Consider the following 12239-nt stretch of genomic DNA (forward strand, 5'->3'; position numbering starts at 1 on the left):
TTAATTTTGAAATGCTTGTTTGACAAAAAGCTTCTGGATAGTTTCTGATCTTGGTAAAAATATACCATCTGCAAATAATCTTCTCAGAGAACATGCTCTCTCCCATGCCGATGAAGAAGTCCCACAATATTCCACAATACATGCTTTTTAAAGTAAATGATACATTAGAGTCTCAAATGCATGCCTTAGCAAAAAGATTTTAATTTTCCACGCCTCTATTCTATGATTAAGGCTGACAAAGGGAAGAATCGTATCTCATTGTTCTCCCAATATTTTAAATAATCACATAGTAGGTACACATGCATTACCTACTGAAATGATCTGAACCCTATATTCTCAGAGTATTTGTTTATTTTTGAAATGTATCATAATGCACAGATATGAGGAGATAAAAGCTTTATATTTTGGTGGGATCTGCCTTGTGAATGAATTCTTCATAGCCTCAGGGAGACTTTTTCACATCTCAGAGAGTTTCCAGACAACTTTTTTTTTCAAAGGATTTCTGGGAGGTTGAGATAAAACAGTGCTTGCCATGTACTCAGCACAATGTCTGACCCAAAGTTGGTGCTAAATAGGTGTTACTTTCTCTGTTCTTTTTGGATTGAATTTCTGGATGGGTAGGATTGGCAGCCTGAGAAGGAATTGTGGTAGTGAAAACAGCATAACTATCGATCTTGGTTGATATGTGAGGTAAATTTCCATCCTAGAAGGATTCAAGGATAAGGAAATATCAGCATTCAAAATGAAGGTAGAGTAACCAATGCCCTGACATCCCAGATGAGAGAAAAGCAAGTTATCATAGTCTGAATGTCTTCTATCTGCCAGACTGCATGACCTGGACCTGAAACGCCAGGTAGGTGCAGGATGAAGATGGAATTGGTGCCTATTTTTAGTGCAGGTTTCTAAGCTTTGGATAAGGGATTTCTGTAATCAGAAAACGCGCTGCATTTTCATTCTTTAGGCTTTGCTGCTTTGTAACCTGCTTCCACTGTTCAATACAGATCAGATTAAATGATAAACGGCCTTGTTGGGTAATGAAGTGTGGGCTGACATTATGCGGGGCTTGCCTCAAGGCTCTCTGAAGGGAATAGAAATAATTGTTCTTATATCAGAAGCCTGGGTCCTTGGGGAAAGAGAAGGAAGGGAGGATCTTCTCCACCAGCACCTGCCTGGTGGTCTCTGACTCCCAAGATTGGTTAATACTCTATGGGAGTCCTCCCCTGAGATTTCAATCAAATGCCCCACACATTTTTCTACAAGGAATACACAGTTATTTCTGCCCTTTAAATCTTAGCTTCAGTCACTCAAGAAGGAATGCATTAAAAAAAAAATCCAAGAAAGCCATAGCACATGTGTGCCTGTCTGCCTGAGACTTTTATCAAAGGACTTACTAGGGTACAATAAAGCAGAGATTCTTTGCACCCAACAATGAATAGAGTCGTTTGAAGGCTGGACTCTTCTGTCCTCTCAAGTGGCATTCATTCATTTAGTAAACATTTACTGGGAGCTCTAAGCACTGTGCTCCTCTCCCCAGATAAAACTGTGATCAATGATAAGGCAATGATGAAATGTTTCACGAAACCAAGGACTTTAGCAATTCCTTTCCTTAGAAATGTCTTTTAAGGCTGGGGATGTAGCTTAGTGACCGAGTATATTTTCAGAACCTCAAACAAATCAGTGATTATAAGGCTCAGCTAGTCATTTGAAGGCAAAGTGAACATGGATCTGTGAGGACTTAGAGCAAAAGAAATTGAAGAGCTTGTGCATCATGAAAGAGTAATACATGCTAAGACGTTCACTCTCATGTAGCAAAACTTGTTTTGTGAGAATGCATTAATACATTTAATATGAAGGAGGCAAATTACTATTTTAGCTTAAATTCTAAAGAATACTTAAGCACTTCAAAGTGGTTAAAAATATTTTGTCTGGTGCTAACGCTTAGTGTAGAATATAGGGTGCTTGCCAAGGTCAAATCCAAGGTACTCCAACCAATCCCCTGTGCCCTTCCAGAAATAATCACTCAGCACAGAGCCAGGAGTAATCCCTGAGCACCAAGGGTGTGGCCCTCAAATATTTTGACTAACATTTATCTCAATTAAGTAATGTGTAAAGAATTCTGGAATCACCTGGGTTATCCAGGAAGAGACTTTTGAAGAAAGTCACCAAAATGCCAGTGTGTGAGGCTGCAGGTCATGAACCCTAACATTTAGTACCCCAGTCTGAAATATTCTTTCATAAATCCATTTCAGATTCCTATATTGAGAGGTGCCGGCAATAGCACAGCGGTAGGGTACTTGCCTTGCACACAGCTGGCCCTTTGATTCCTCTGCCCCTTTTGGAGAGGGGCAAGCTACTGAGAGTATCTCACCCACATGGCAAAGCCTAGCAAGTTACCAGTGACATATTTGATATGCCAAACACAGTAACAATTGTCACAAGGGAGACATTACTGGGCCTGCTCGAGCAAATCGATGAAAAACAAGGGACAGTGCTATATAGAGAGGTGACATTTATTTCTTCACCCCCTTGAAGTTGTTCTTGGTAATGCAACTCGGTTGAGCTAATGAGCTAACAATACCAAAAGAGGCTTGAAAAGTGTTAGTTCACTAGACTGATTCTCCTGAAAACTCCGGAGCACCACTGAATAAGCTAAGTTAGCTAAGTGAGGAAGAGAGCACCCTGGAGCCAACAATACCTGTGCTAATTAAAGTACCCTGGTCTAGCCATTCTGCCATAGATGCAGAGAGCGTGTATTGCAAGCTAGCATTACATGTAAGGTCATGCAACCCCTGAGAAGCCACTAGCAGCCACTAGCAAAGCTACCCAAATGTGAATGAACACAACTTGACTACATTTGATCAAATATCCATTTCTGGTTTTTTTTCAGAACAGAAAAATATTACATTTTTCAAAATTTAAGTTGGGTGGCTCTACTAATAACAATAAGTTCTAGTGCATACTTTATTAACTATTGTTATAATAATGTGGGCATTATTGTTGTCAAAATTCACTCTAGTTTGGCAAGATACTAGCAACTAAGTATGTTTGTTCCTACCTACATATCTCTAAAATCTCCATCCTTTAGAGCAGAAAACAACCCCAGAGAGAAGCTAAGTAAAATATGTATTAAGTATGAATATGTAACATGTAATATATACTAAGTATGAATAAGGGAAAAAGCAATGCTTCCAGGCAAGCAGACTGACTCAAAAACTGATCATTTAACTCTTACCTCATTTTCTTTGGCTTGCAGATTGATTTTTCCCTCTATAATTTTTTCCTGTGCCCCAAATCTAACTATAAACCAACTAATATTATCCAATCTTCAAATATGTAGACACTTTCCCAACTTTCCTTCTCGTATATTTTGTGTCCTCTAACCTAGAGACTAGCATTTGCTATGAACAGTCAGCTTTTTGTAAGTTATTCCTGGAAAGCTTGGATTACTGCTTAATCATAATTTCTTTCTCTCATCTGTCTAAAACTGTCTAATATGGTAAGAATTATTGAGAATACCTTGATAGGGTTCAAAAGGGAAACCAGGGAGAGAACCCTTTTGTCTTCTTTTTCTAGCTTAGAACTAAGGTTATTAGTCATAATAATTCCTAAAGGAGTTCCTGGGTAAAGTGTAAGTCATTCTCAACCTATATTTTTCCCTAAGTAGATGACTAAATATAAGAGACAGAGCAGAAGATGATAAGAGAGTGGGGTAATATTGGAAGAATGGTTACAGAAAAAGAGGAAATATGGGAGACATTTACAAGTGAATATGTGCAAGTGAACTGAAACAGTTTGGCATGAAATAGGAGTAGAGGGGTAAAAGGAAAAAAAAATTACAGGCTACTCCCAGAATAACCTTAATTGAGGGCCTGCATGATTCTCTTGGGCCTTGGAATTACTCTGCCTCCTATAACTCCTTCTGGAAAAGTATATTTTAGATGTAGAACCCTTTCCCAGGAGGACTCTGTAGCTTCCATTTCACTTTCTCATTTTACTGTCCACTTCCTTTCAGTATAACCCCTGTTGTCAAGTATATTGATCTTCGCCTTAGGCACATTCTCCCTGAATGTACGTCACAGGTGAGGGGAATCCTGAAAGAACGCATCTCATGGCTGTGTCCCCTGGAAGTCATGTCAGTCCATTGCTACAGTCTCCTCACATGTGGGAGGGCCCTTTCAATGCCATTAGCTCACACCCTTTACCTTCCCTGGGAGTTCTTGAACTGGACCCTGAAATCTCTACATCTTCTTTCGGTTCTACATAAGGGAATGGAATTGATCTTAGTGAACTTCTATTTCAGATTATGCAAGAAGACATTACATATTGTGCATACGATTTTGCTATAAAACAGTGAGTTTTTAATCAGGTTCTATTTGGGGGATTGATGGGCGAGGTGGAGTGCTGGGCCACACTCAGCTGTACTCAGAGCTTACTCCAGGCTCTTGAAGAAAGTCCCTGGTTTATTTTTCAGGAACTTTTTTTAGCCATGGCTCAAGTCACCAAACCTGAGCCAAGGAAAAGAAGAAGTTGGTGTATCAATATTCAGCTCTACAATGAAGGCCCAAGCTGTAACGGAGGTCATGTTCAGATCTCTATAAAGAAGAACAAGTGTGATTTAGTCTTTGCTTTCTAAAAACTAATAAATTTTGAGCTAAAAAGGTATAGTTGTACCACATGCAATTCAATTCTACTGATGGCCATGATTTTAAAGAACCAGTAGGATTCCCATTTCACAGATAAGAAAACTGACAGGCAGAGGAAACAGGTTGCCCGAGATTCTATGACCAAGATGTGGCTAACTCCATGAAACTTCAGAACCACAGATTTCACTAGACAATGAGCTGCCTACAAAGATATATTTTTTCCTAAGTAGCCTGGATTGGACCATGCAATTATGCTGGCAACTAGGCCCTCTGCCAGGAAGAAACATTCCTTAAGTGCTATCAAACTAGTGCTTTCCCTGGGAGATTTAACCATCATTAGTGAAAAGCTTCATTTGCAATATTGTGTGCAGTCCACTGTAGTGGGCCAGAGCAATGCATTACCACTAACTCAAAGAGATTAATTTAATGGGCAATTATATGCTTTCCTGCTTTAAAAATACTTTCAGGTAACCAAGAGTAGTATGCTTTATATAAAAGCCAACCACCTACTCCCAGGTATGCAGGATAAGTGGGTTTTCCCACAGGCTCTGCCACATTTCCAACATCTCTGGGAAGGGCCCTTCAAAATTTAGAGGGCTTAATGTCTCTAAGATACCCCTGCATTTTCTCTCTTCCAGACACACTGCTGACCTTTCCCAGTTTTTCGAACTTTCTTAAAGCTGTGCTGTCACTCACATGTTTTTACCATCATTCTCAGCCTGAAGGAATCCACTATATCCCTGCTCAGCAAGAGAGTGCCAATCACCACAAGAAAAACAAAATGTGGGTCTGGAGCCATAATACAGCAGGTAAGGCATTTGCCATGCAAGTGGTTGACCTGGACTTGATATATGATATCCAATATGGTCCTCTGAGTACTGCGAGGAATAATTCCTGAGTGTAGAGCCAGAAATAAACACTGAGCATTGCTGGGTTTGTGCCCCCCCCCCAAAAAAAGGTAACTACCAAAAAAATCATAATGCAAAAATTTTCCTTTGACTTCCTGAATCTCAGTTTAATGTCCATTGATTGGCAGATAGAGGAGTGGGGAGAAATTTGTGAAAAAGTGAATTACTCATTAAATACATAGTATAGTATATAAGGTGTCTGCTTAACCAATCAGAGTTTGATTCCTGGCACTACCTGTGTTCCCACAAGTACTGCCAGGAGTGAATGCTGAGCACAGCTGGGTATGGCCCAAAAGGCAGGGTGGAGTGGGCAGAGGAGGGCCCAGAGTGATTCCTGTGTTACTGTGTGGAGATTCGAATCCAGCGGAGAAGTTCAGAACTGTGCGTGTTGACATTCCCCAGGTTATTCATGTCAGCTGGGCTAGTAAAGTTCTGTGTGCACTATATGGAAGAACGTACTAATCTGTGCTCTCAATTCTATGTTCCTCAGTTCCCTTATCTCCAAATTGGGACTAGAATTCTAGTGTGGACAGTTCCAAAACTCAGCTTCGTCTAGTATTTCTATGCCAGGCTATCAACACAAGAACAGGAAGACCAGACTTAAGATTTGTGTGTGTGTTTTTTTCCTAAAATATGCCTTGACCCCAGTGCCCATCTTTCTCTTTCTATGAAAAACTATTTCACTGCCTTCAGAGAATGATGGAGCCGTGTCAGAAGCAATCCTTCGGCAAGGTGATGAAGAGGAAAGAATGTATGAGAGGGTTCATCTATAAATGTCATTTAAGTACACATGAACTGAAGCTACAAGACAGCATAGGAACCAATTCCACCCATTTCCAATGTTGTTCTCCCCGCAAACTGGTACTTCACCTGGGTTTTTGTTTCCTGGTCTAGAAAACTGAATATTGTACCTGCTTTCAAGGAGTGGTGTAAGAATTCAGTGCATGTTGAGTCTCACTGAATGCCTTTTCTGTGATCATTTTAAATAATCAGTTAAATGTAGCATATGCCTTCACTCCCATGGTATGAGTAGTCATGCATTATATTAGTCTCAAGGGATAGGATTGCTACCAGCAGAGAAACTTGGCAGAGATAATGTGCTATGTAAACGCCACCTCTTGTTAGCCAATGGGGCACCTAACTGTCAGCTCATGTAATAAGCTGTGCCCATTGACTGTGATGGCAAAGTAAGGTCTCAATGGCCACTGAAATGCCTGGGTAGCACACGGAAGAAAACATCTAGCATTGGTTAAGTGAGTCTGGCACAAAAAAAAAAAAGAAGGATGGCTCCATTGGCATTAGGAGATAACAGGCAGACTTGCCTAAAATCTTTTTTTAAATTTTCTGCTTAATTTAGTTTGTTTAAATAGTTTCTCTGATGAGATAGCATTCTGAGTAATTTTAAATCATTCTCCCTGGAATGACTACCTCTTTATCATAGTTGGATCTTCTCCCTGTGGGGCTCTGTTGTCCTGGGTGGTTTTAAATATTCATTTCATCCATATACAATAAATCTCTTGCTAATATTTTTTCCCTAAGACATGGTCTGTGGCTTTGGAAGATAAACATTATGTGATTGGTTGAGTAATAAAAGCAAGTCAAAGCAAGTTTTGAAGCCAATGTCATACTAATTCCAATGTTTTAAAGTTCTCTATAATTCTTATTATTTCTACTTCCTTCCATGATTTAGAAAAGCATGGCAGGCAGGTGTATATATGAAGTACTGAGATTTATGCCCACCTAAGATGGGACTGTACAGTTAAATATTAAGACTTTACTTAGGGGTACATGTGTATATGTGTCCCAGGGATTGAACCCAGGGCTCAAACATGCAAGACATGTGCTTTACCATTGAGCCATACCTCTCTTTGGACTCTTTCTCTTGTCCTAAGAAATGGAATTACTGGACTTCTACAGTGCTTATATATCTGATCTCCTCACTTAAGCTCACTTCCAGACCAAATTATGCCTATATACTTTATTTGATTTTCAGCCTCAGTTAAAATTAGAAAATAAATAAATGGAGACAATGTCCTTCACCAAAAGACTAATATAAGTTTGGGATACACAGTTTATAAGAAAATTATTTGGAGGGTGGGGGGATATTAGGAGTAGGGGTTACAGATAACAGGACTGCAAGGCTCAGACAGCTGTGCCGACAGTTATATATAGGACTCCGGGGATTTGAACTCATGACTTATGATTTACAATGAAGGTTGTGATTTACAATGAAGGTTCTCTAAGCCACTACATTATTCCTCTGAGCCCTTGGAATATATAGTTTATTTTTTTAAAGTTCACAGACAAGTTAAACATAGAATATTTTGTGCTACTGAAAATTTATCCTAACTTGGTATTTTGCCAATATACATAAAGACTTGATTTTTCCCATATTTGCTATGAAACAATTTTTATATTTTTTTTTATAAAATCATGTGTTCATAGGAAGAATTTTTGTTACACATTTTTTTTTCACCAACAACAGAGAAGTCCCTGTGGGAAATACCAGTGGGCATCATCTTCCCCTTCTCCTCTGTGTCTTTCTTCATGGGTATCTCAGCAAGTTTTGGCTCATCTTTCCTACTCAGTACTTCCCTGGGCCACTAGAAAGAAAACTCATAGGGTAAGGGTGTGTTTTGTTATTTTGTATGTATGGATCTTTTGCTCACAGCTAGCTCTAGTCAGGAGAAGAGCATTTGACAAGTAGTAAAGATTCCATAAATAATTATTGAGAGAATGATCAACAGAGCATTTTCTCTGCCTGGGCTTAGTACCCTTGTCACCCTGCAGTTAACATCTCATTATCCACGAACATCTTCTTTGGAGTCTATTTTCCTCCCTACTATGGTATTCCTTATAAATTAGTCCTTGGTTTGAAGTTGGCCCTGAAATATGTTTTAACCACCTACGCTGTGTGTTTATTTCTTCCTTCCCACCCCTTCAGAATGGAGAACATGGATCCTTACAGTAAGGATCATTTTGATGACTCTATAAGCAAATGATGCTTATATTTTCTTCCAGGGCTTTGCCCCCAGGCATGATAGTGGAATCAAACCCAGGTTGTCCACTGGCTTTAATCCTAACCCCTATAATATCTTAACCCCCTAACCTCTGCATTAACCCGTTAGTTTCTTTAGTTGAGTCCCTTAGAGTCGACAGTAATGTAATTAAGTCTAATTAAAGAAGCTTTTCTCATTAAAATCTAACAAAAGAAAAACTAACCTATGATATCTTATCAGCCCTTGGCACTACTCTGAGAAAAAAAACAGTTTGTGTTTTTAGAAGTAATTTTTGAGATATTTTATACTGAGGATGCACATTTCTTAGTACCACACTCTAATCAAGTAAGCTAAGCTAGAAAAGAATATATAACACATCCATCTCATAAAAAGTGTCATAGATTGCAGAGAAGTGAACAAGGTTACATTCAATATATGAGAAACTTTTCTTCTAAAAAAAAATGTAATGACTGCCTACGTACTTTAAAGGAAATGGTGATCTTTTAGAATGTTTTTATAAACCCTTAAACCAATCTAAGTAGATATTTTTTTCCCTCAAAGGCTTAAGGTGATAAGGCTGCTTCAACATTGTAAATTATAAAAATTTCATATCTATACCTCTCTAGATGGGGTTTAACACTTCTAATAAGCCAAAGTCACAAAACAGTGTGCTTTGTTTGCTTTATCCCTTAATGCTACAGCAACACGCTAGAGGAGGAAGTGGGACTCAGAGCCAGGGACCAGCTCTGTTCCCAAGCCCTGTCCTAGCATCAGAACCCTCTGCCAAGCAGGGTGGAAGCTAATGTGAACCCGACTGCCCATTCTTTGCCTGCACCTGGTATTGCTTTAAGAACAGATTGCTTTTGACTGGTCAGATAGTACAGCTTGCTTCTCACTCACCGACCTAGGTTTAATCCTCACTACCACATCTGTTTCCCAGCATCCTGTCAAGAGTGATCCCTGAGTGCAGAGCCAGGAGCACCACTGGATGTGGTCAAAGAAAAAAAGAGAAAAAAAGAGAGAGAAAAAAATACAGATTGTTTGTTTACTCTTGTCTTTACTAGTTTTTAATATGGATAAGGTTTTGGTTATGATTTCTATTTTCTTCTTTTTTTTCTAACTTTTTAATTTTTTTTAAATGTTATAAGGTGGTTCACATAATTTGATTAAAGCTAATAGTCAAACACCAATGATTTCTATTTTCATAAAAATAGGGCTCAATGGAGACCATTTTTCCCACATCCGAGCAAGGGAAAACTATGAACTTTCTGAAAGTTTGGATTAGTCTTCTTTATACAAATCAGTTAATCATGCCTCCCAGAGAAACTTCCTCTATCTACATGTGAACTGTGAAAATACTGTGCAGATTCAGAGAAAACAGAGATTTTTGGGCCCCACATTTCTAATTATCATCTTCATATATTATATGTAATCTTCATATATTATACGTAGGCTGGTGAATCTTTCTTTACATTTTTATTTTCTTATTTAGACTCTTTTCTCCCTAATAAATTTATTGCCTTCTGGAATCTGTATAAATGGGAAAGGGTCCCATCAGATCTTTTATGGAAAGAGGAGATTCAGATAATATGCAAAATGTAAAATGCTGGGAAATAAAGCATCCTAGCCCTCTGCATGTGTATGTGTAATAATAATAATAATAATAATAATAATAATAATAAAAGTTGAGACAGAGTGCAAGGTTAGAGGTCCAAGGCAAGAGCCTGAAGATCTGAAGATGCAGAGCTGCTTGGATGACCCAGTGCACCTTGCTAAAGTGTGACAGTCACCAGGGCCACACTCAGACTAGCGCCAGGCCTCTATTGCTTCTCCCAGAGTGTGGTAGGAGGAATCAAATACAGGTTATGCATTAACCTTAACTACAATACTATCTTAATCCTTTAACCTCCCTATTATTTCTTAGGTTTACTTAGAGCTTTTTTTTTTGAGTCAATAATAGTATCATTAAGTATAATCAAAGCTTTACTCATAAAGTTTGGTAAAAGAAAACCATATGTTATTTTATCAGCCCTGGAAAATTCCCTGAGAAATCAAAAATAAATAAAATAAAAATGCATGGTTTTATCAATGATTTTTGAAGTATTTTATATTGAGGATACATTTCCATTACTACAACACTCTTAACAACTAAGCTAACCAGTCTAAGATAGTATAATAGACGATTTAGAATTCTATGTAAAATATATTAAACTCTAAACACCTGGCAAAATGTTTTCTATAACCTTATATCCCTAGAATAGTATTCATCAATTGTGGGAGTTTTCTTTTATATTTATTATGTACATGTTATATGTAGTATATATATGAGTGCGTGTCCATAATTTCTATACTTATCTAAACTGTATATGTTAGTGTCCACATATTTAAGTTATAGTATACAGATCTAGAATTTTATACTTAAATATCCTTTTATATTAAATATCATATTTTATTTAATTTTTCATAAAATTTTTTTAATGATTGGGTCATGGATAAGAATGGCTAAATGAGAATTGAGAATCAGCGATACGTTTCCTTCCCATGTATATTACAACCTCTTGGTAATGAGCACAATGCTGACTTATTTCATATTGATGATTCATTTATAGATTCCTTGGGATCAATAGAATACATTTGCATGTTAAAATCCCTAACGAAAACAGGGACCACTTTATCACATGATCACTAAGCACAAATGGGATCTGGTCACACAAGTAAGAGAGTAACAAATTGAGGCACTTACTAATTTCGGTGGCAATGATTGTTATGTTGTGCCATACACTTAATTCTCTGTCAAGTGGTGTTGCCAGTGTTATCTTCCCATCATCTGCATTAATGTTGAACTGTCTCTCCAGGTCAGTGTGCCGGTCGATAGAAAACCTACAAAACAGATATAACTGTAATCTACTTTAATATTAATATGATCCATACAGTTCACAGCAGACCTTTAGTAATCCTCGGAGAGCCATAGTTGTGAAGTCAAATGAATTGGGAAATTCAGTGGCATCATAATTTGTAAAATAAAATGACTGAATGAGACACAAGAAACTTAATAATTATTGTCCAAGGAGTAATTAGCTATGTATGCAGCATGGAGGTCATAAACTGGCATCAGTTTCAATAGGTAGCATCTTCAAAAACGGATGCTGATGAAGAGTTAATTGGGCAATCCATCACATTTATTGGACAGCTTATGATAATTAGCACTTGCCACAAAATATCATATAAACAATGAACTCAAGCCCAAAGCAGGATGCTGCTAGACAGGTATTTATGGTCATTCAAAGGAAATGTGTGTTTGATTTAAATTTGTATTTCACTTGACAATAGATGTTTGTCATTGCTATAGGTTTACTTTGTTTTCATTTTAAGTAAAGATAAAAACACTTCAAGTACAGAGAATAAGTTTCTGATTAATTTTTGTCTGTAGAAATCAAGTGGTTGCTGAGTGTCTAGAAAAAATTCATAACAGCTTTTAAACTCTAAAAACTTAAAAAATGGAATAAACATATTTGCAGATTTATGAGTTAAGGCTAGGAAGAAACAGTGATCAGGGAAACTCCTTCCATCTGCCAGGGCTGTAGTTCAAATACTGGTACCATATGATGATCCCTCAGCAATGCAGGTATTTAATCCCTGGATGATCCTGAGCACATCTAGGGTTACCACAGTGACAACCAGCACCACCA

At 37.8% G+C, this 12239-nt stretch overlaps 1 protein-coding gene across 6 annotated transcripts in view; it reads right to left on the reverse strand.

The window, feature by feature from the left end:
- The window catches only part of CDH8 (cadherin 8), a 431289-nt gene that overhangs the window by 132640 nt on the left and 286410 nt on the right, over positions 1-12239 (reverse strand). For all 6 annotated transcript variants that reach the window (XM_056135708.1, XM_056135711.1, XM_056135709.1 and 3 more), the window contains one exon: positions 11294-11430. In XM_056135708.1, the coding sequence (XP_055991683.1) occupies positions 11294-11430 (137 nt within the window). The remainder of the gene's footprint in view (positions 1-11293; positions 11431-12239) is intronic.

This window comes from Sorex fumeus, unplaced genomic scaffold, assembly GCF_029834395.1.
Source record: "Sorex fumeus unplaced genomic scaffold, SorFum_2.1 ptg000122l, whole genome shotgun sequence".
Classification (NCBI taxonomy): domain Eukaryota; kingdom Metazoa; phylum Chordata; class Mammalia; order Eulipotyphla; family Soricidae; genus Sorex; species Sorex fumeus.